General features: G+C 40.3%; 1 protein-coding gene across 9 annotated transcripts in view; it reads left to right on the top strand.

The window, feature by feature from the left end:
- The window catches only part of Mia2 (MIA SH3 domain ER export factor 2), a 102,825-nt gene that overhangs the window by 6,174 nt on the left and 71,616 nt on the right, over positions 1-25,035 (top strand). For 8 of the 9 annotated variants that reach the window (XM_076941843.1, XM_076941842.1, XM_076941841.1 and 5 more), the window contains exons 3-6: positions 1,662-1,748; positions 5,346-6,591; positions 12,532-12,717; positions 12,818-12,918. In XM_076941843.1, the coding sequence (XP_076797958.1) occupies positions 1,662-1,748; positions 5,346-6,591; positions 12,532-12,717; positions 12,818-12,918 (1,620 nt within the window). The remainder of the gene's footprint in view (positions 1-1,661; positions 1,749-5,345; positions 6,592-12,531; positions 12,718-12,817; positions 12,919-25,035) is intronic. The other variant, XM_076941844.1, reaches the window with a different exon arrangement.

Here is a 25,035-nt window from a genome sequence, read left to right as displayed (position 1 = left end):
AGAATGAGTCTGAATGCCGGGTCCTCCTGAGTGTTGATGTTGCTGGCATACAACACTACCCTTCTAAAGGCGCAGACTGTATTGGAAACTTTCCTCTTCCCACCAGGGGATATGTAACCAAACCTTTGCCATGCCTCATTAAGGAGATTTGACTTCTCCTTAATGCTTAGGATGGTTTTAAAATACCTGGCTCTGTTTTGAATGCATCACAGAAATCTGACACAGGTATAAGAAAATGACAGTATATGTCACAAGAAGCAAGGAGAACAATCTTAATTTTTTTTACTAAGTATGAAGATAATAATTCTACACAAAATAATGTTTAATGGATTAAAACCTTGGGGAAAGTCTCAGCTACCTTTAGCTTTGGGTACCTTAAATGTTTAATTACTTCTCTGCCTTTTGGCTCAGCAGAAGTAGAAATGGTTAGTCTGTGTTCATAACCATTGAAGAACTCACACTATGGACTCATAGACTATTTCCAAATAGTTGTAAATGAAGACTAACTGGAGAGGTAGAAGAATCATATTTAATATGTGATGGTGTTGGATCAAAAGACAGAAAACGTTTGTGAAACTTTAATAGGAACAAGAGGGGCTCTGAGTGGTTGAATGCTGACTTCACTTATGGGAGACATCATACATGTACTTGAACTGGGTCAAGAGAATCTGTTACCAGGTTAGCCCAGAAAGGCCAAAAGGAACTGCATCCTCCCTTGGCAACACATGGACCCTAACTACCTTGAGAAACCCATGTGTTACTTCTGGGAGTCTAAATTCCTTTCTTGAATGTGACATCTTGACAACCTCTGAGTTTGCTATAGTTCTGTCTTCCTGAATTGTCACCTGAGTTGTTACCTTTTGATATCTCAGATCTAAAAGTGTAAATCTGCATAACTAGGCAAAGAGGTCCCAGAGAACTGGGGTGAGGGTGGGGGACGGGCTGGAACAATGGTCCAGCAGTTAAGAGCACTTGCTACACTTCCAGAAGATCTGTTCCCCAGTAACCACAACTCTCTGTAATTCCAGTTCTAGGAGATCTGACATCTCTTCAGGTCCCCACAAGCACTACAGGAAAACCACCCATACACATAAAATAAAAACACATAAATCTTGCCTGGCAGTGGTGGTGCAAATCTTTAATCCCAGCACTTGGGAGGCAGAGGCAGGCAGAATTCCATGCCAGCCTGGTCTATACAGTGAGTTTCAGGACAGCCAAGGATACAAAGAGAAACTCGGTCTTGAAGCACACACACACACACACACACACACACACACACACACACACATGAAGACTGAGAGTAAAAGGAGTATATAGTACAGTTCTCAGGTTTGCAACAGCAGCATTTTACAGTTCAGCTCTTCATGCCCTTAAGTTAATATCATTCTGTCAAATAACAAAACAATGGGGTCTCACTCACGTTCTTGTTATTGTTGTAGGTTTGTTTGTCACTGGGGCGTGAACCCAGGACTTAAGCAAGCACTCTATCACTTAATTATATCCCTAGTTCCCACTCATGATTTTTAGATGGTATTTGATAGCCAATTAATGTTTTGTGATTTAATATAGCTAAAGCCAAGGTCACAGGACAAAGCAAGGCCCAGTAGCTATTCCTGCTTCAATCACTTTTTCCTTAAAATCTTTGTTCTTTGTTTTGATAGAAAGGAACAGACTTTGGATTCTTTCCCAGAGATGCAGTCAAGATTGAAGAGGTGTTCATAGCTGAAGAAGTCGAACTGCCAACTAAAGTGAGTAAATTCATTATCAGCAATTAATTGAGTTTAAAAGTTCTTGGCCAAAAAATGGCTTCCTTGGTATAAACATTCATTGGTTGTGTACCTCACTTAGTGAATGCAAGCGATAGTTATTAAGAACTTGTCCTTGGCGTTGTTTGGGTATGTGAATACAATGACCGCTAAAGACGTTCCTTTCTGAACAATGAACAGGCAAAAGAGTACAGTGGTTAGAAGTGTGGAGTCTGGAGAAAGTGTAAGTTTAAAGCCTGACTCAACCACTTCCTGAGGCTGTAGAAATGCTTAAACTTTGTCACTTGAAAACTAGGAATCGTGAGTGCACACAACGTAGCACAGCCTCCAAGAGACAGAGGAGTAAAAGAGCATGTAAAGGCCACAGAACAGATGTGGCAACTATTAGCTACAGCCACTGATACTGTTGTCCTGCTAGGACCAAAAGTTACTTCTCCTGCCACCTCTCCTGGATCTCACATCTGTACAAACACTTTGGCTATTGTTTTTTTTTTTTTAATTAATTAATGTTTTGATTTTATGTGTATGAGTGTCTGTCTGCATGCATGCCTGGTGCCTGCAGAGGCCAGAAGGTGTGTCCTACCCCCTGGAACTGAGTTACAGACAGCTGTGAGTAGCCGAGTGAATACTGAAAATTGAATCTAGGACTTCTGGAAGAACAGCTGCTGCTCTCAACCCTGAGCCATCTCTCCAGCCATTTGCTGTTGGAATTCTTTTTTTTTTTTTTTAATTTTACTTTTTACTTGTTTGTGTGTGTGTGTATGTGTGTGTGTACATGCACATGTGTGTCCTGCCGGCCTCTGCTGGGACTAAAAGCAGGCACCATCACTGCCCTGCTGCTGTTGGAATTCTGTATGAATTTCAAATAATATTGATCTTGGTAATAAAAAGGCATCGGAAAGTGATATTTTAATATATGAATTTGGCTTGCCACTTTAATTCAGATTCCAGGTTTTACCACGTGTAGGTCATCGTGAAATGAAACTGTTTGTTTCCACACACTGTCTGTTGGCACTGGGATTAGCTGTCCACTTGCTGTAAGGTAGTTGGCCACGTCGCTTCTATGTACTTTATCCATAGCGCATTCTCTTCTCTGTAGGTTCACTCTTGTAGACCTTATTCTAGGTATAACACCTATCTCTCTCTGTCACAATCTCATGTAATTATCATTGTGCATTAGTGTGTACCTTGAGGGCAAGAGTGCATTGCCATGGGGAGCCTGTGCAGGTCAGAGGACAGCTTTGTGGAGTTAGTTCTCTCTCTCTGTCCTTGTCGGGATTGGACTGGCAAGTCCCAGCCCTACACAGCAAAGTCGTTACTTTACATGTCAGTAGCCAGGCATTGTTGCCTCTTGACTGGAATATAGTAATCCTCTAACTGTTTGGGCCATATTGCTCCTTTCAGGCCCATCCTGCAAACAGCAATGGATCCTGTAAAAACAAACCCAGAAGATCAGGCCAGATCATTCCTTTTGTTAATATTTATTAGACCTGGCATACAGCCTAGACTCAGTCCATCCTGGAATCACAGGTTCTGATCTTGCTACTCTTTCTGTCCTGTGTCACTCTTCTTTTATAACACACATACACACACACACACACACACACACACACACACACACACACACACACACCCCTGGATAGACTGGCTTTTGGACTGTCCTTAGATGTGCCAACTGTTGACTAGCCCAGGGACTTGAAGGGGCTCTTTCTCTGGGAGAGCACTCAGCAGTGCTTTCCTTTGGCAGTTTTCTCTTACCCTTTAGGTCCCAGCTTAAAACACTAGTGCCTCTTGGGGAAATTTTGGAATATCTTCCTAGATTATGGCTTCTAACTTTCCTAGTGCTGTGACCTTTTTAATACAGTTCTTCATGTTGTAGTCACCCACCCCCATCATAAAATTATTACGTTGTTACTTCATAACTTTCATAACTGTAATTTTGCTACGGTGATGAGTCATAACGTAAATATCTGATATGCAGGATATCTAATAGCTAACCCCTATGAAAGGATTTATTCAGACTGCCAAGGGGTCGAGACCCACAGGTTGAGAACTGTTGCTCTAGACTGTAGTGATGGCAACGGCAGTGGATTTCTCTCAACTCATCAAATTAGATGCAGTTACTATGTGTCTTTGTGTGTGTGTGTGTGTGTGTGTGTGTGTGTGTGTGTATGTGTGTGTGTGTGTGTGTGTGTGTGTGTGTGCCAATTATTAGTCTATATAGATTGGGGAATGGTATAATTAGTTTTCGATTTAAAAAACAAAATGGGAGCCAGTGAGAGGGCAGAGTAAGTGTCGGAGCTTGCCACAAAGCGTGATGACCTGAGCTTGATTCCTGGAACTCATGAGAAAGTGGGAGGAGAGAACCCACTCGCTTCCATATGAACATCATAATATATATGTGCTCAAACACACGTATCAGGCATGTGTACCTCTGTGTGTGTGTATGTGTGTATGTATGCATATACGCATGCCTGGAGGTCAGAGGTCAACTTGCTGGAGTTGATCCTGTCCTTCTATTATGTGGGTTTCTACAGTTAGTTGATAGGCACTTTTACCTAGCGAACAATTCCAGTATATGAGTCTATGGGGACCATTTTCATTCAAACCACTATAGCTAGGAAGTTCACTATCAACTGCTGACATCTGGTGAGGACATTGTTGTCATATGACTGTAGTGGAAGGAAAGAGAGTGAGAATAGGCTTAACAGAGCAAGAGGTGAGCCTATTCCTTGATGAAGAATCACGCCTAGGGTGATGCATCCACTCCCATGGTAACATCAGCTTTTATCCATCCACACTGACCTCACGGCCTAATCACTGACTATAATGGTCCATCTCCTAAGCCTTCTGCATTTCCAATATATGCTGGTGGGGTAGCACGTTTAACCTTATAGCTCAGGCTCTCAGATCACTGCCCAGATGCATGCATTCACCTAGGATACTCTCAGGAGGTGCAAGCTATGTATACTTTCTCATCCCAACTTATTCATAGAATAGACTCAAAGTATTAGTAATCTATGCCTCTCAAATATTTGATAACAAATAAAGCATAGTCTAAGAATTTTAAGTCTATATCATTAACCCTTAGAGGTAAGTTGTGATGCATTTATCTGAGATTCAGAGGCCTGATTTTACTTTGTGCTCTAGGGTTAAGCTAGTCGTACATTTCTGGGAAAATTATAGTCATCCCTTTATTTTAGTTTTTGAAATAAAGTCTTTTTTTTTTTTTAAAAAAAAAACACATTTTTATTTAGACATCTGTGTGTATCGGTGAACATGTATGCCACATGTATATAGTTGCTCTGGGAGACAAAAGTAGGGTGTTGGATCCCCTGGAACTGACATTTTAGGCAGCGAGTGAGCTGGTAGAGCAGCAAGTGCTGTTAACTGCTGAGCCATCTCTCTAGCTCACGATAAAGTCTTTCTATATATAGATGAGCTAGTTTAAAATTCACAATCCTCCCTATGCCATCTCCAAAATGCTGGGATTATAGGTGTGAAAGAACACACCTGGTTATAGTCCTCCATCTTAAAATATTCAGGGAGAGGCACTTATGATTATTTTTTGTCTTTTAGGAGTCTGACTTTCTTTGTCTTCTTGAAGAAGGCTACATATTTGGAAGCGAACAGAGCGAGTTAAACAGTGATGATGATGAAGGACATATGTACCCATATGAAAAAGACGAAGACCAAAACTATAATATATACGAAGGTGATTTTCAGCCAGAACCTGACTTTTATGCAGCTTCTGAAGGGAGTTTGTTTGAAGACCAAATTTCAGCATCAGAAGCTCCTGACGGTTTTAGATTTTCCAATGAGTGGAAGGACTGGGAAGGGGCTGGAAATGAGGGCAGAGAGGAGCAGGACCACACTCCAGACTCCGGCCAAGCCTTGCCATCCCTCAGTATGCCGGAAAGGCAAGGATGGTTTGGCCTGGGGACAGAAGAAGCTGAAGAGAAGGTTTTTGAACCAGATACTGAACCCACACAAGAATTAACACTGGAAGAGGAGAGTGACCTGGAGAACTTACACAATGGTGAACCCCAAGTGAAACTTGAGCAAGAGCCAAAATCAGAGACATCAGAATCCAGTTCAGTGCCAGAGGAACAGCACGACCTAGCATCTGAGTCAGAGGAACAGCACGACCTAGCATCTGAGTCGGAGAGTATTCTCAAACCACAAGCCTCTGGCTGGTTTGGTGGTGGATTTACAAGTTATTTAGGTTTCGGAAATGAGGATGAAGGACTTGAGTTATTGTCCAAAGAAAGCAATCTACCATCACAAGATGTTCCCAGCTCTGTTTCACCAGATGAAGAAGCCCCAGCTCCATGCAGAGAAATATCAACAGGCAAAGAGGAAACAGTGATTAATGATAGCTCGGTTCTCAGTCCAAGCTGGATTTACTTTGGTTTTGGTATGCTAGGCTTTACAAATGCTAATGAAGACAAAATTATTTCAGACCATGGGGAAAATGAAGATGGTGAGGTAGATGACCTCAGACATCCTACGGGAAGCGACTTTGACCCTGAAAAGGAAGAAGAAAGGAAAGTAGTAGCTGTGCAAACAGAAGAGCAAGCAGGTAAGGAAAGTGCCTTGGAGAAGACAGATGATTCTGGTTCTATGCAGTATCTGAAGAAGTTCCTTGATAATCCTTGGGGCTTCCAGAATCTCCCAGAGGACCCAGAATTACCATTTTCCAAACAGATGCTGGATCAAGATGATATAGCAGAGAATGACAAAACTGAAAAACTTTCCACTGAAAGTTCTCCCACAGGTAGCATGAAAGACCCCACGATGTTGGAGAGCAGATACAGTCTGTCAGGTTAGTATGAAAAGACTTATTAACGTATCTGTTAAGATAATTTCTTTTTCTAAGTACAAATCCGATGAAAAAGTTCGTGCTGGTACTAGGAGATGGCTCAGGAGATTCAGCATCTGAGGGATAGACTTGAGGATGAATTGCGATTCTCCCCAAACACATAGAAAACAGGGCAGGCGTGGTGGCTGCTTGTGACCTCAGCACCCAGAAGGCACAGACAGGATTCCAGGGGCAAAGCCGGCTAGTTAGGCAAGCTGGAACTGTGGAACTCCAAGTTCACTGAGAGACCCTGCTTCAGTAAAGAGGAGCATAACGGAGGCAGACACAAGACGGCAAGTCGGGCCTCCACATGCACACGCTCACACACATCCAAATACATACAAACTCTAAAAAGAAAAAAGTCCATGTTTTAAAAAACAGTCAGTAGCCAACAACCATTCTTATCAATTGTTTGGTTTATTCTGAAAGTTATAGAACCTAAGGAAAAGAATGATTAGTCTTGAAGTTATGCCAAAATTTTAGGATATTCACAATATATTTTCATTATCAGAGAACTATATTATGTAAACAGAATTAAAAGTATAAATATGGTCAAGGCTTTTTTTTTTTTTTTTTTTTTTTTTGTGGTTTTTCGAGACAGGGTTTCTCTGTGTAGCCCTGGCTGTCCTGGAGCTCACTCTGTAGACCAGGCTGGCCTCGAACTCAGAAATCCGCCTGCCTTTGCCTCCCAAGTGCTGGGATTAAAGGCGTGCGCTACCACGCCCGGCCAAGGCCTTTTAAAAGTGAAAGCAATTTCTGTTCTATTTTTAGTCTCACCTTTGTCCCACTGGTCTTAGTTTCTTCTTCTTTTTTTTTCTTTTTAAAAATATTTTTAAAAAGATTTATTTTATGGATGTGAAAATACTGTTACTGTCGTCAGATACATTAGAAGAGGGCATCCGAGCCCATTACAGGTGGTTGTGAGCCACCGTGTGGTTGCTGGGAATTGAACTCAGGACCTCTGGAAAAACAGTCAGTGCTCTTAACCACTGAGCCGTCTCTCCAGCCCCTCTTCTTTTGCTTTTGTTTTTGAAGTCCATTTAGTTTGGTTTTTTTTCCTTTCAGTTTTCTAAATAAAAATCTTTATATTATATTACTTTGATTAATATTTATTTTATCCCGTGTCTGTTGGCTTTTCTGGTAGATAAGGATCTCATTTACTGTTACTCAGGTTTTAGACGTTCCTGATAGAATCACATGTATATGCTTTTCTTTGGAACCTAAGCTAAAGGCAACTTCAGTAATTCAATAGTCTAGTTGTTTTTTTTTTTTTTTTTTTTTTTTTTTGTTTTTGTTTTTGTTTTTGTTTTGTTTTGTTTTTCGAGACAGGGTTTCTCTGTATAGCCTTGGCTGTCCTGGAACTCACTCTGTAGACCAGGCTGGCCTCGAACTCAGAAATCTGCCTGCCTCTGCCTCCCAAGTGCTGGGATTAAAGGCGTGCGCCACCACCGCCTGGCCTGAGGCTGGTCTTGATCTCACAGATGTGCCTGTCTTTACCTCCAGTGCTGGGATTAAGATTGAGCTTTACCACACCCAGCTAGTTTTGATTCTTAAATAATATTTTATTCTATCTGCAGTTATATTTTGTTTTGTTTTTCTAAGAAGCACTGTGACAAAGTTTTTCTGTAAGTGTCGTATGTTCTAGGGAATTTCAGGTAGGGTTAGGGAGATGGCTCAGGGGTTAAGAATGGTTGCTGGTTCTCTGGGTCAATTCCCAGACTCTATATGATGGCTCACAATCACTCAGAACTCCAGTTCCAGGGGATACAGTACTCTATTTTGGCCTCTGTAGGTACCAGTCATGTATGTGGCACATATATATACAAGCAAACAACAATTTAGACACATAAAATAAAAACAAGATACTAAAAAATTTTTTTAATCACAAATATTGTAAAAGATTTTCAATTTTCTTATTTCTGAAAGTTCTCCAGAAGATCATACAGTGGGTGAATATCAAATTAAAACTTCTATTTAGATGTCCATGTTTTAGCCACTTCTGTGGTTAAAACCACATGGGTTGGGCCAGTTGTGGTGCTGCATACCCAGCACTTGGAGTGGAGGCAGAGACAGGTAGATCTCTGTGAGATGGAGGCCAGCCTGGTCTATGTAGTGAGTTCCAGGATAGCCAGGACTACATACAAAAATTCTGTTTCAACAAACAAACAAACAAACAAACAAGCAAGCAAACAACAACAACCACAGAACAAAAAACATCTCTCACACATATTTGGGTTTCTTCTTTCCTCCTCCTCCTCTTCTTCCTCCTCCTCCTCTTCTTCTCTCTCTTCCTCCTTCTCCTCATCTCTTCCCTCTTCCTCCTATTCCTCCTCCTCTTCTTCTTCTCTCTCTTCCTCCTTCTCCTCATCTCTTCCCTCTTCCTCCTATTCCTCCTCCTCTTCTTCTCTCTCTTCCTCCTTCTCCTCATCTCTTCCCTCTTCCTCCTATTCCTCCTCCCCCCACCCCCTTTTCTTCTGGGTTTCTTTGTGTAATAGCCTTGGCTGTCCTGGACTTGCTTTGCAGACCAGGCTCCCAAGTGCTTGGATTAAAGGCTCACACCACACCTGACCTCATGGGTTGTATGTTAAATGAAGATCTGCATTACGTAGCTCTCGGCCACATTCTGTATTTGCTTGTGATGGGTAGATCAGAAACCCAGAAAAGGATTGGAGAGATGGCCCAGTGGTTAAGAGCACTTGATGCTGTTCTGGGGCCTTTAGTTCAGTTTGAAACACTCATATTATGTAGCTCATTTGGAACTCGAGTTCCAGGTGATATGACATCCCTTTGGACTCTTGAGACACTGAATGTACATACAGAGAAGGTGGCACACAAACATATACATAAATAAAAATTAAAAAGAAAAGATTTTTTAAACCCTCAGAAAATATTGATCAATAATACAGAAATAACTGGTCCTTAGAATGACAGAAAACCTTTCAGACTTAGCCAAAAATGCTGAGAAGTCAGAAGGAAACACATTTGCATTAGAACCAATAGATTTTCCTGAGTTTCAAGAACTGTATGTTAATATTTCAATATTCTCCAAAATACAAGCATTCTGCTTGCCCACTATCAGTGACCAGTATGATATGGATATTTAGACTTAGTCTCTTCCCAAATGAGAACGGTGCGTTCAGTGTGCTTTCCACCCCAAAGATAACATGCTTTCAAAATATTTTTAATTTAGGCTGACAGTTTTATTCTTGTATGTAATATACCTTGAACAAATCCACTTCCACTTCCCCCTTGTCCTTAGACTCACCACGACACCCCTTTCTGCTCACATCTCCTCTTTTTGTTTGTTAGCTTATTTTGTGTGTATCTGTGTATGTGTGGGGATAGTTGGGCTACGCATACATCTAGAGGTCAGAAGATAATTTGTGAAAATTGACTTTTTTTTCCTTTCCACTGTGTGAGTCCCAGGGACCAAACTCGGGCTTTCTGGCTTAACAGCAAGAGCCTTTACCTCGACAGCCACCTTGCTGGAACATCTTCTTTTCTTTTCCTTTCTTTTCTTTTCTTTCTTTCTTTCTTTTTTTTTTTTTTTTTTTAAATTTTGAGGCAGGGGTTGGCTATGTGACCTGGGATGACCTTGAACTCACAATCTCCTGCTTTATCTTCATGAGTGCTTGATTAAAGGGGCTGCACAGACATGCTTGGTTGATATTTCAAGAGTTTTTATTTAAACAGACCTAATTAGTTTCTGTGGGGGAAAACGTAGTGATAAGTTTCATAATTTCCTGAGATTGCTTCCGGTAATTTGACATTCTAATCTTGCTGAAGTAGCGTTCGAACCTTCTGAAATCACTAAAGGCAGCAGTAATCTTGTGTGTTTTTCTTTGCCTGAAGTGTTCATAGCCAAGATGATCTAACATAAGCTTTTAACTTAATCTCTCAGCATAGCCTGGTGCTGCGCTTGGCTTGAAAGAAAAAAGAAGCATCTGTGTGTGCAAACTCGTGGCAGCCTGGGTTTCAGAGTTTGCTATTTTTATATTTTTATAACGTCAGTATCTTTCACGTACAGAGCCAACACAGAACTATAGAATGTTGTGGTTTTAACTCTGCCAGGCTTTTTCTTGTTTATTCTTTGGAGCCATGGTCTTTTATGTTTAATTATATTTATTTTATATTTATATTATTACATACACACAATCCACTGGGATCAAGTTCCATCAGGTTTGGAACTTGGAAATCAATCACTGTAAGTCCTAGTATGGCTTTTCTTGGTGTAACTATCTGTTCTACTTATTAATTGGAATTAGCAATCAATATTAAGCATCCTGTAGATACTGTAAGTAATTCTTGTCATTCTTGATTTTCTGGTTCTCTAACAGATAAAATAATCGAAATCTGTTTCATTGGGTGATGTCTACATATTGTATCTTTTTGAATAAATGTTTCTAAGAGGAAAGAAATCTTTTTTTTAAATTTTTTTCCAGACAGAGTTTCTCTGTGTAGTCCTGGTTGTCTTGGAACTCACTCTGTACACACAGAGTGGCTCCAGGCTCAGAGATCTGCCTGCCTCTGCCTCCTGAGTGGTGGGAATCAGAGGCATGCACCACCACACCTGGCTGAAATCCTTCTTTACAATTAACTTTATTATTTTATTCATGAGTGTTTTGCCTGTATATATATTCGTGCACCACCAGAAGGTGGCACTGGATCCCCTGGAATCCAGTTACAGGGGGCTGTAAGCTGTGATGTGGGTGGTGGGAGCTGAAACTGAGTCCTCTGTAAGGTAGCATGTGCTACTTACATGAACCACTGAACCATCTTTAGAACCCCAGGAATGAGTGAATGAATGAATAAATGAATAAGTGATGTATTTTTTTTAAATATTTATTTTTATTTATATGTGCGTATGTTTCTGAATGCATTTATATGCAAGTTTCATGGTGTATGCATGACAATCAGAAGGCAAACTGCAGGAGTTGGTTCTCTTCTTCCACCATGTGCATCCTGGGGATTGAACTCTGCTTGTCATGCTTGTCAACAAGCACCTTACCCACTGAGTCATCTTGTCAGCCCAAGGAATGAAATCTGAATGGGACCTTTTTATTATTCTTAGTCATGATCTTGTACAGTAGAAGAAAGTTGTTATTTGTTCCTGTTTGGGTTTTTTTTGCCTGGCTCTTGCTAGGGCACCCAGGCTGATGTTAAATTTGTGACTCTCTTGTCTCTGTTTATGAAATGTTGGGATTACGGACCTGTGCCACCATGCTTGGCATCGTTTTTAAATTTAAAAAAACATATATTTGCTTGCTTAAATGAGTACAGTTTTTTTTCTCTTTTTTCTTCTTTTAGTCTTTCTTGGCCAAGGTATCAAGCACTATGTGGTCTTCTGAGTAAAGACACCCCCCCCCCCCCCCCCATCCAACAAGCCTCTGTCTTAACTCCAACCTGTAAGCATGTTGTTTCACAAGCAGGAAGGACTTTAGAAGCTATTCTTTAGGTGCAATATAACCTCAGGGTTTCTCATAAAAAAGAGAGCAGGACTGTGTGAGCAAGAGGTGAGTGGATGTGTCACTGCTGGTGAGTGGAGAATGGTTCTACAAAGGGAGGAATTCGGGAGGTTCCCGAAAGCTACAGAAGGCCAGCCTTTGAATTTTTCTCCAAGCTTCTAGAAGGTGCACAGTTCAGCAAATAAGGCTTTAAGATTTTGACTTCCAAAATTCTAACAGAGTGAATTCTACTACTTAAGACAAAAGCTTATTTGACAAAAGTAATTTGCCATACTACTGTGGGAGTGTGTATGGACCACAGTTAATGTTTTGTGCACTTATTTTCTCAAATGAAGTATCATACTAGCCATGATGTCTCAAACAATAACTTCAGAAAATAAAAGGAAGCCGGTGACAAAGCAATATGTTAGAAAAGACATTTCTCTTTATGTACTTATAGATACGGCCTCTGAAATGGAGTCACCCATGGAAGACCATGAAGGGGTAAATTTCAAATCCTCATCTTCTAAAAGGAATGAGGAAGATTCAGAATCATGGGTGGACCCTGAAGAGCTCTCTGTGGCACAAACGGACAGCTCTGTGGAAGATGCCTTGCTTGGCGATACTCAGCTGGTTTCTCCAAAAGGTAAGAAATGGATTTTTTGTTTCAATTCATCAACTGAAGAATAAATTAAATTAAGAACTTATATATCATGTGGTAATGTGTTTTATTTCTAAAACAACAGGGCATGCTGCAGAGTTTCAGCTTCTGAAGTATTTATTTCAGATTGATGTCTACGGTTTCATGAACTCTGCTTTTTCACCAATTGAAATGATTTTAGAAAGTGTAAGTTGGATTTTACATTTTACATTCTTTAGTGCTCTTTGAATGTCTGTCTGCCTCTCTATCTTTCTGTGTGTGTTTGTACCATGATACAAATATGGGGGTCAGAAGACAATTTATTGGAGTCTGTTCTCTCCTTCCACTATGTGGGTCTTAGAAATCAAATCCCTTATGCTTGGCAGCAAGCACCTTTAACAGATGAGTCCCCTCAATCACCCATCATCTCAGTGGATTTTAAAATCTTTTGCAATAATTTTACCTAATACAGAAATGACTTAGAGTGACTCTTACCTATATAAACCTCACAGTGCTTCACCTTCCATGAAATCTTGTTATGAGTTCTCTGATAAGGTGGATGTTGTTAGGATTCTGTGGTTTGTTTGCTTGCTTGTTTTGTTTTATGACACGGGGTTTCTCTGTGTAGCCCTGGCTGTTCTGGAACTTACTCTGTAGACCAGGCTGGCCTCCAAATCAGAGAGCTGCCTGCCTCTGTCCCCTAAGTGCTGGGATTAAAGGCATGTGCTATTCCCCACACCCCAACCAGGATTTTTTTTTTTAAATATTGAATAATAGTTTTCTGTTCTTTTGGGAAAACTATAATGTTGTGGTAAATCTCTGACCCAAACACAGTTTATAATCATAAATATTAAGTTGTGTTTTCCTTGACCGGACGTGTTTGGGTCAGAGATTTACCACAACAAATTGTCGCCCAATTTATTACTTAGGACTCAACTAACCTGAGATTTTTTTTTTTTATCTTTTTTTTTTTTTATTAGATATTTTATTTACACTTCAGATGCCATCCCCTTTCCCCATTCCCCCCCCTTAGAAAACCCCTATCCCATGCCCCCTTTTCCTTTTTGCATTTATACATTTTTTTAAAATAATGTTAATCATAAGCGTTATAAGTTTGGAATTGTTCAATCAGAGGTGTAACCCACTGACCAACCTAGATATAACAACTATCTTTGACTGGTGGAGATACATGAATATCTGCCTCCCTGTCTCCCCCCTCTTTCTCTCTTTCATCACCTAGCTTCTCCTATCCTTCTTCTCCTCCTCTTCTTACTCCTTTTCTTCCTCTCAGTACTCCTTCTACCTTAGCTCCTCCTACACATCACCCTTCCTGTTAAAATAAAACTTTTCTCTCAAAATACAATTAGAGCATAATTATGCCAATTTGTACCAGTGAGGTACAAGATAGTCTTAATACCCAGTCCATCATTTTGTTGACTAACCAGCACCTCTGTCATTTATCCTAACTAAAACATTTAGTTCTGAACCTGGCTTTAGGATGAATGTCAGCTGCCGACCATCCACTCAAATCTTTTCTCTTATTGTAAATAGCTATAAGTTTTCAACCCCGTCAGAAATCCAGAATGACTGAGTTAACTGTAATTGTGGGAAGCACAAAGCATAGCTTCTAAAACTTAGCCAATTTATAGAGACCTCTGAACACCTGAAAAGCCCCTATACTACTGAACGTTGGAGCATCAAGTCTTCAGCCTTCTGGCCCAGAATCATCTGACAGACCTTGGTGATGCACTAACCTGAGATTTTAAAAGTTCATTCCACCCTAATCTCTGAATACGGCTCGGCAGCCTTCTAGGCTGCACCACCAGTGTGTATTGAAAGCTGAGTGGGTCTGAGGGCCTACAAAGAAGTTACAAAGTTTCACTGCCCTGTAAAAACTACAAGGAGGGACTGGTGATCCTAGAACACAACTGACTGCAAGGTAGTTTTCAGGCAGAAACAGTGAACTGAGGGCTCTGGACCAGGTAATTCTTTGATATAAAAAAGACACACAATCTTTTGATACATAAAGATGACAAAAACAATGGATATCTTTTGGGCTTTATATTATGATATTTCAAATGGTTTGACAGGAACCAACTTAGGGAACACCTTGTTATTTATCCTTATTGCAATACTTATTTTTTTGATGTACTATGTCTTCTCAAAAGACAGAGCCCTAGATAAAAAATTCCTTGCCTTGGAAAAGAGATTACAAGTAACACTAGAACTATTGGTACAGGATGTTATTGGTCAAAAGAAGCAGCAGCAAGGAGATAGAGATGATATTTGGAAACAAAGTCTAGAAGATAATTTACTAAAGTTAGCAAATCAAAATAAGGCAGATGCTGCAATATTACAATCACAACATAAAGAGAAGTTAAGATTATGGAAGCAGGGCTTAGAACAGAAGATACAGGAAATTATAGAGCAGCATGAACTTCAGAAAGAGAAGCTTATGACTTGGCAACAAAGCTTAGAGGAAACAGTAGAATTAAAGACACAAGAAATTATAGATCAGAATAAGAGACAGAAAGATGAAAATGAAGGTGGGAGACAGGAGCTTGAAAAGATGCTAGAACAGAGGATGCAGCAGCTCACAGGTCAGACTGAGCAGCAGAGAGAAAATAATGAGGAATGGAAGCAAGAATTGGAGAATAACCTTGTAAACTTAATCAATCAAAATAAACTGGACAGCAAACTATCAGAATTACAATATAAGGAAAAATTCAAAATGTTGAGGCAGAACCTTGAACAGAGACTACAGGAACTCAAGGAACAGGAAGAGTGACAAAAGGAGAGCTATGAAGCATGGACACAAACCTTAAGGGAAGAATTTAAATTTTCAGTTAAGGAAAATACTCAGGTAGAGACAGAAGAAACTAAAGAAAATCAATCAAAGGTTATTAGAAAACACGCTTTAGTCTATCCAGTTAATGTACAACAAAGACCTCCAGACATTGTTTATCCACAGGGTTATGAGAAATTTGAAGGCAACCTGTGGATGTGTTAGATCTGAGAAAATTTAAGGAAAGTGTCACTAATTTTGGAATGCACTCGCCATTTGTAAGACAAATTCTGACTTCCTGGGCTATTAAAAATAGAATAATCCCCCAAGACTGGAAAGATATGGCAAGGGCAATATTAGAACCTGCCGCAGACTTACAGTGGGTTGCATGGTAGAGAGAGAGGTGAGGGAGAGAACGGAGAGTGAGAGGAGCCATTGGAGCCGTTGGTGGAAGGACAAGGAGGAGGAGAAGAACTGCAGGTTTTAAGGGATCCCATAGCTGGGGAATAGAGTAGTACAATGGTAAATCTGCCCAATCCAAGGCTTGCAGTTTATAATCATAAATATTGAGTTGTGTTTTCCTTAACTGGACATGTTTGGGTTAGAGATTTACCACAACACTATACTAAATGAGTTAATTGGAAATAGTATGACTTAAAGAGTCTTGAGCAATTGTTAGTACCAAATGAAGTGGTATAATGAGAATATGAGCCCTTTTGGCTAGGGCAGATACCTAGCTGGTCTGCTCTCGTGAAGACACCATATCCTGAGATATTCTAGAGGAGCAACTCCACTCAGAGCAGCGAACACCTAGTTGGTCTACTCCTGTGAAGACACCATATCTTGAGCCTTCCTAGAGGAACCACTACACTCAGAGCAGCAGGATTTTAGGATCCCAGAGGCGGCCTGAATCCCAGGAGTTCTTCCACCCAGGAGCTCAGGAACACAAGGTCATAGAGACATGTGGACTCTGAGGAGTCCTGACACAGGCAAGATAACCGGAAAGACAGGCTCCAGTCAGAGACAGTGAGTGCAGGTAGCACTAGAGTTAACCAGATGGCGAAAGGCAATTGTAAGAACATAAGCAACAGAAATCAAAGTTACTTGGCATCATCAGAACCCAGTTCTCCCACCATAGCAAGCCCTGGACTCCATCACACCAGAAAAGCAGGATTCAGAATTAAAATCACTTCTCACTATGATGATAGAGGACTTTAAATAGGACATAAATAACTCTCTTATAGAACTACAGGAGAACACAGGTAAACAGGTAGAAGCCCTTAAAGAGGAAGCACAAAAATCCCTTAAAGAATTGCAAGAAAACACAACCAAACAGGGGAAGGAATTAAACAAAACCATCTAGGATCTAAAAATGGAAGTAGAAACAATAAAGAAAACTCAAAGGGAGACAACCCTAGAGATAGAAAACCTAGGACAGAAATCAGATAGACACAAGTATCACCAACAGAATACAAGAGATAGAAGAGAAAATCTCATGTGCAGAAGATACCATGGAAAACATTGACACAACTGTCAAAGAAAATGCAAAATGCAAAAAGCTACTAACCCAAAACATCCAGGAAATCCAGGACACAATGAGAAGGCCAAATCTAAGGATAATAGGTATAGATGAGAGTGAAGACTCCCAACTTAAAGGGCCAGTAAATATCTTCAACAAAATTATAGAGGAAAACTTCCCTAACTAACCTAAAGAAAGAAATGTCCATGAACATACAAGAAGCCTACAGAACTCCAAATAGACTAGACCAGAAAAGAAATTCCTCCCGTCACATAATGATCAAAACATCGAATGCACAAAACAAATAAAAAGTACTAAAAGCAGTAAGGGAAAAAGGTCAAGTAACATATAAAGGCAGACCTATAAGAATTATACCAGACTTCTCACCAGAGACTATATATAAAAGCCAGAAGATCCTGAACTGATATCATACAGACCCTAAGAGAACACAAATGCCAGCCCAGACTACTATACCCAGCAAAACTCTCAATCACTATAGATAGAGAAACCAAGATATTCCATGACAAAACCAAATTTACACAATATCTTCCCACAAATCCAGCACTTCAAAGGATAACTGATGGAAAACTCCAACTCAAGGAGGGAAACTACAACCTAGAAAAAGCAAGAAAGTAATCTTCCAACAACCCCAAAAGAAGATAGCTACACAAACATAATTACACTTCTAATTACAAAAATAACAGGAAGTAACAATCATTTTTCCTTAATATCTCTTAATATCAATGGACTCAATTCTCCAATAAAAAGACATAGACTGTCAGACTGAATACATAAACAGGACCTAGGATTTTGCTGCATACAGGAAACGCACCTCAGTGACAAAGACAGACACTATCTCAGAGTAAAAGGATGGGAAATAATTTTCCAAGCAAATGGTCCCAAGAAACAGGCTGGAGTAGCCATTCTAAAACCCAATAAAGTCGACTGTCAACCAAAAGTAATCAAAAAAGATAAGGAAGGACACTTCATACTCATCAAATGAAAAATCTACCAAGATGAACTTTCAATTCTGAACATCTATGCTCCAAATGCAAGGGCACCCATATACATAAAAAAAACTTTACTAAAGCTCAAAACACATTTTGCACATCACACAATAATAGTGGGGGATTTCAACACCCCACTCTCAGCAATGGACAGATCATGGAAACAGAAACTAAACAGAGACACAATGAAATTAACAGAAGTTATGAACCAAATGGATTTAACAGATATCTATAGAACATTTCATTCTAAAACAAAAGAATAGACATTTTTCTCAGCACCTCATGGTACCTTCTCCAAAATAGACCATATAACTGGTCACAAAACAGGCCTCAACAGATACAAAAAGATTGAAATAATCCCTTGCATCCTATCAGATCACCATGGACTAAGGCTGGTCTTCAATAATGACAAAAACAATGGAAAGCCCACATACACGTAGAAACTGAACAATGCTCTATCCAATGATGACATGGTCAAGTAAGAAATAGAGAAAGAAATTAAAGACTTTTTAGAATTTAATGAAAATGAGGACATATCATACCAAAACTTGTAGGACTCCATGGAAGCACCACTAAGAGGAAAACTCATAGCTCTAAGTGCTTACAAAAAGAAACTGGAGAGAGCATACACTAACAACTTGACAGCACACCTGAAAGCTCTAGAACAAAAAGAAGCAAATATACCCAAGAGGAGTAGATGGCAGGAAATAATCAAACTCAGGGCTGAAATCAACCAAGTTGAAACAGAAAGAACTATACAAAATATCAACAAAACCAGGAGCTGATTCTTTGAGAAAATCATCAAGATAGATAAACCCTTAGCCAGATTGACCAGAGGGCACAGAGGCAGTATTCAAATTAATAAAATGGGAACTGAAAAGGGAGACATAACAACAGAAATTGAGGAAATTTAAAACATCATCAGATCCTACTACAAAAGCCTATACTCAACAAAACTGGAAAATGGACAATATTCTGGATGAAATGGACAATATTCTAGACAGATACAAGGTACCAAAGTGAAATCAGGATCAGATAAATCATCTGAACAGTCCCATAACGCCTAAAGGAATAGCAGCAGCCATTGAAAGTTTCCCCACCAGAAAAAGTCCAGGACCAGATGGTTTTAGTGCAGAATTCTATCAGACCTTCCAAGAAGACCTACTACCAATTCTCTTCAGACTATTCCACAAAATAGAAACAGAAGGAACACTACCCAATTCGTTCTATGAAGCCACAATTACACTCATACCTAAACCACAGAAAGACAGAACAAAGAAAGAAAACTTCAGACCAATCTCCCTTATGAATATTGATGCAAAGATACTCAATAAAATTCTTGCAAACTGAAATCAAGAACACGTCAAAACAATCATCTATCATGATCAAATAGGCTTTATCTCAGGAATGCAGGAATGGTTCAATATTCAGAAATCCATCAAGGTAATCCACTATATAAACAAACTCAAAGAAAAAAAAACCCACATGATCATCTCACTAGACGCTGAGAAAGCATTTGACAAAATTCAACATCCCTTCATGGTAAAAGTCTTGGAAAGATCAGGAATTCAAGGCCCATATCTAAACATAGTAAAAGCAATATACAGCAAACCAGTAGCCAACATCAAACTAAATGGAGAGAAACTTGACAAAATCCCACTAAAATCAGGCACTAGACAAGGCTGCCCACTCTCTCCCTACCTATTCAATATAGTACTGGATGTTCTAGCTAGAGCAATTAGACAACAAAAGGAAGTCAAAGGGATACAAATAGGAAAGAAAGAAGTCAAAATTTCATTATTTGCAGATGATATGATAGTATACTTAAGTGACCCTAAAACTACCACCAGAGAACTCCTAAACCTGATAAACAACTTTAGCAAAGTGGCTGGATATAAAATCAAGTCAAACAAATCAGTAGCCTTCTTCTACTCAAAGGATAAACAAGCTGAGAAAGAAATTAGGAAAATGACACCCTTCACAATAGCCACAAATAATATAAAATACCTTGGAGTGAATCTAACCAAGCAAGTGAAATATCTGTATGAAGAGAACTTCAAGTCTCTGAAGAAAGAAATCGAAGAAGATCTCAGAAGATGGAAAGATCTCCCATGCTCAATGATTGGCAGGATTAATATAGTAAGAATGACCATCTTGCCAAAAGCAATCTACAGATTCACTGCAATCCCCATCAAAATTCCAAATCAATTCTTCATAGAGTTAGAAAGAGCAATTTACAAATTCATTTGGAATAACAAAAAACCCAGGATAGTGAGAACTATTCTCAGCAATAAAAGAACCTCTGGGAGAATTACCATCCTTGACCTCAAACTGGGCAATAGTGATAAAAACTACATGGTATTGGTACAGAGACAGGCAGGAAGATCAATGGAATAGAATTGAAGACCCAGAAATGAACCCACACACCTATGGTCACTTGATCTTTGACGAAGGAGCTAAAGCCATCTAGTGTAAAAAGGATAGCATTTTCAACAAATGGTGCTGGTTCAACTGGAGGTCAGCATGTAGAAGAATGCAAATTGATCCATTCTTATCTCCTTGTACAAAGCTCAAGTCCAAGTGGTTAAAGGACCTTCACATAAAACCAGATACACTGAAACTAATAGAAGAGAAGTTGGGGAAGACCCTTGAATACCTAGGCACAGGGGAAAAGTTCCTGGACAGAACACCAATGGCTTATTCTCTAAGATCAAAAATTGACAAATGGGATCTCATAAAATTGCAAAGCTTTTGTAAGGCTAGGACACTGTCACTAGGACTGTCAACCAACAGATTGGGAAAAGATCTTTACCAATCCTACATCTGATAAAGGGCTAATATTCAACATATACAAAGAACTCAAGAAGTTAGAGAACCAAATAATCCTATTTAAAAATGGGGTACAGAGCTAAACAAAGAATTCTCAACTGAGGAAACTTGAATGGCCGAGAAGCACCTAAAGAAATGTTCAACATTCTTAGTCATCAAGGAAATGCAAATCAAAACAACCCTGAGATTCCACTTCACACCAGTCAGAAAGGCTAAGATCAAAAACTCAGGTAATAGTAGATGCTGGCGAGGATGTGGAGAAAGAGGAACACTCCTCCATTGTTGGTGGGATTGCAAGCTGGTACACCCACTCTGGAAATCAGTCTGGCGGTTCCTCAGAAAATTGGACATTCCATTACCTGAGGATCCAGCTATACCACTCCTGGGCATATACCCAGAAGATGGTTCAACATATAACAAGGACACATGGTTCACTATGTTCATAGCAGCCTTATATATAATAGCCAGAAGATGGAAAGAACCCAGATGTCCCTCAACAGAGGAATGGATACAGAAAATGTGGTACATTTACACAACGGAATATTACCCAGCTATTAAAAACAATGAATTTGAGAAATTCTTAGGTAAATGGGTGGAACTAGAAAATATCATCCCGAGTGAGGTAACTCAATTACAAAAGAACACACATTCACCCACTGATAAGCGGATATTAGCCCAAAAGCTTGAAATAGCCAAGATTCAACTCACAGACCACATGAAGCTCATGAAGAAGGAAGACCAAGTGTGGGTGCCTAGGTCCTTCTTAGAAGGAGTAACAAAATACTCAAGGGAGCAAATATGGAGACAAAGTGTGGGACAGAAACTGAAGGAGGGGTGCTCTGGAGACTGTTCCACCTGGATATCCATCCCTTGTGCAGTCACCAAAGACAGACACTGATGTGGATGCCAGGAAGTACATGCTGACAGGAGCCTGATATAGCTGTCTCCTTAGAGGTCTGCCAGAGCCTGACATATACAGAGGCACATGCTCACAGGTAACCACTGAACTGATCATGGGGTTCCCAATGGAGGATTTAGATAGAAGACTGAAGGAGCTGAAAGGGTTTGTGGCCCCATGGGGAGAGCAACAACACCAACCAACCAGAGCTCTCAGGGTCTAAACCACCAGCCTGGGAGCACATAGGGAGGAACCCATGGCTCCAGCTGTATATGTAGGGGAGGATGGCATTGTGGGGCATAGGTGGAAGAGGAAGTCCTTGGTCCAGTGAAGGCTGGATGCCCCAGTGTGGAGGAATTCGAGGGTGGGGAGGTGGGAGGGGGGTAGGTGGAGGCACATCCTCATAGATGCAGGAGGAGGGGGATGGGATAGGGGGTTCCTGGGTGGGGGGGAAATGGGGAAAGGGGATCACATCTGAAATGTAAATAAAATATCTAATAAAAAAAGGATAGTAAGAAAAAAATATGAAACCAACTAGTAGTGTAATGCTTCACTATAGGAAAAATTCCAAGTTCTGCTCACATATCTCATGTGTTGCTAATTTGACTATCAGCTAGACGTGGTGTTGTACCCCTGCAATGCCAGCATTTGAGAAGTAGAGGCAAGAGGATTGAGTTGGAGCTCTGGTGCTACACAATGAAACTCCATCTCGAAAAGAGAGGGGGCACTAGAGAGATGGCTCAGTGGTTAAAAGCAGTTGCTGTTCTTGAGGTGACCTGGACTCAGCTCCTGTCACCCACAAGTCAGGTTACAGTTGTTGGGGTTCAGGAGTTGCCTCACAAACCACATGATCAGTGAGCTTAGTCATACAGGGATAGTTTATTGAGCATACACCCCAGGATTGATCGATTAAGGCCAAAGGTCAGACTCCGGAGCTGAACCATGACCTTCAGTTAAGATCCTACAGGGCTTTTAAGCCTAAAATCCACAAACATCTGTGCCAAGTTATTCCACCAATCAAGATTTAGTGAAAAGGTACTTCCTTAGGAACACGTCTTTGTTGTACAGTACCTGCTCCCACTGGTTGGGGTATTCAACTACGGCAGGGTACTTGCCTTGTTCAGCATCCATGTCTTAACTTGTCAACTAGGATGTCAGTTACCCATGTACATGCTTCTTTCTGCCAAGTAGGAGGTCTGTTTCTCAGGAAGGTCTTGGGAACTTCAACATTACTCAACCCTTACTCAAAATGGAAGTCTTGTTCTAAATAGTTTCTTATATAGGTGCAGGTGTCTCTGTTATGTTGAGATCCATTCCAGGGGTAGCTTATAAAAGCATACACCTTAAAAGCTTGTTATAGGTGCAGCAAGTGCTGCTGGGTAGTTGGTTCCGGTCCAAGCTTATTGTGGCTAACTATATAAAGAAGTTCTAACTGACTTCTGTTGTAAAGTTCAAGGGCACAGAATATAACAGAATATACAATCAACTTGGGCATGAGAAAGTTTCTTAGTAATAGCAGTAACAGCACATGATAAAGTTTCCTTATGACATTAGTAACAGCACAAGATGGCAGGTGACACAGTTAACAGTTACCAAGGGCTTACCACTTCACGTAGGCCTTATCAACAATCATCTGTAACTCTAGTTGCAGAAGATCCAGCACCCTCTTGTGGCACAGACATATTTGCAGGTAAAACACTCACATAAAATGAAGATAAGTATGTCTTTAAAAATGTTAGCCTTGTAGTGGTGGCATATACCCTTAATCCCAGCACTTGGGAGGCAGAGGCAAATAGTTCTGTGTGGATTTGAGGCCAGCCTGGTCTACAGATTGAGTTCCAGGATCACTGGGGCTACACAGAGAAACCCTGTCTCAAAAAACAAAAACAAAACAAAGCAAAAAAAAAAAAAAAAAAAAAAAAAAAAACCCAAACAACAACAACAGAAACTTATTAGTAAATGAGATAGAGCCTCCCAGCAGGACCTCACTTTAATATTTAGCTCATAAGAAATCATTTGCAAACTTCTTTACTGCTAACTCCAAGTTAATCGAGGAGGCATTTTATCTGCTCGTTTACTTTGTAGGTTGCTTTTTGGGAGTTGATTGGGAAATGAAGGTTAGGAAAAAGAGTAATTGTAATATTGGAATATAATAGTCAGAGAATACTACCACAAGGTCTGCCCAGGAGGTGGCTTAGGTAGTGTGGTAGGTAGTCATCAGGTGCTACCACAGGGTCTGCTCAGGCTGTTCTCAAACTTGTGGCTGTGTCAGATCCTCTCGCCTCATCCTCCAAGCGCTGGTATTACAGGCATGAGCCACCGTGCCTGACTTCATCACGTTTCTTTAAGAAGCCCCTTCTCATTTAAATTTCCTTGTTAGGTTCTAGAAAGTAGATATTATAGAATGAAAAGATCCAGAAAGATCATTACTTTTTTTTTTTTTTTTGTATGACTCGGTCTTAAAGATGATAACAAATGTCAGTCAGGTTAGGAGAAAAACTAGTACTAATGACAATCACTCGTCAGAATGAAGCCTTCAACTCTCTGTTGAAATATCTTTGCCTGGGAGGTGGTGATGCACACCTGTAATCCCAGCACTCAGGAGACAGAGGCAGGGGGGTCTCTCTGAGTTGAGGCCAGTCTGGTCTACAGGGCAAGTTCCAGGACAGTCAGGACTACATAGAGAAACCCTGTCTTGAAAAACAAACAATCCCCCCAAAAGCTATTGTTGTAACTGGTGATGTAGCTCAGTGGAGGAAAAAACTTGCTTTGGTCGCAGAAGACCATGGGTTTAATTCCCCAGCACTGAAAACAATGGTAACAAGAAACACAAGAAACAGTACACACACACACACACACACACACACACACACATACACACACTCTTCCCCAGCTTCAGATATTAGATATTGATCAACTGTCAATATCTAAAATGTGATTTCATTTAAAAATTCTGGATTCTCTTGAACACTGAAAGATTGCAGCCTAGACTGCTCTAGTGTGGGAAACCGGAGCTCAACTGGATGCTGCAGAGGAATGCAGGCTTGAACTGTTCAACTGCTTCAGCAGCATTCTAACAGCTTGCTCCCCCTCGGCCTGTCAGCCCATAATCATTGGACTGGATGTTCTGAAGAGTTTCTAACACACCTGAAATCTAGCAGTCTGGGCACAGCTTTGACCTGAAAGGCTTCAGTAAGCAAAAGATTGGAGCAATTTTCCAGTTAATTTTGAGTGAAAGGGGTTCTTTTTTTCCCCCTCCCTAACTGTTTGAGGTGATTGTTTCAAG

The sequence above is a fragment of the Arvicanthis niloticus genome, chromosome 11 (assembly GCF_011762505.2).
Source record: "Arvicanthis niloticus isolate mArvNil1 chromosome 11, mArvNil1.pat.X, whole genome shotgun sequence".
NCBI classification, from domain to species: Eukaryota; Metazoa; Chordata; class Mammalia; order Rodentia; family Muridae; genus Arvicanthis; species Arvicanthis niloticus.
Note: the sequence above shows the minus strand (reverse complement) of the source record. Positions and strands in the feature narration are given on the sequence as shown.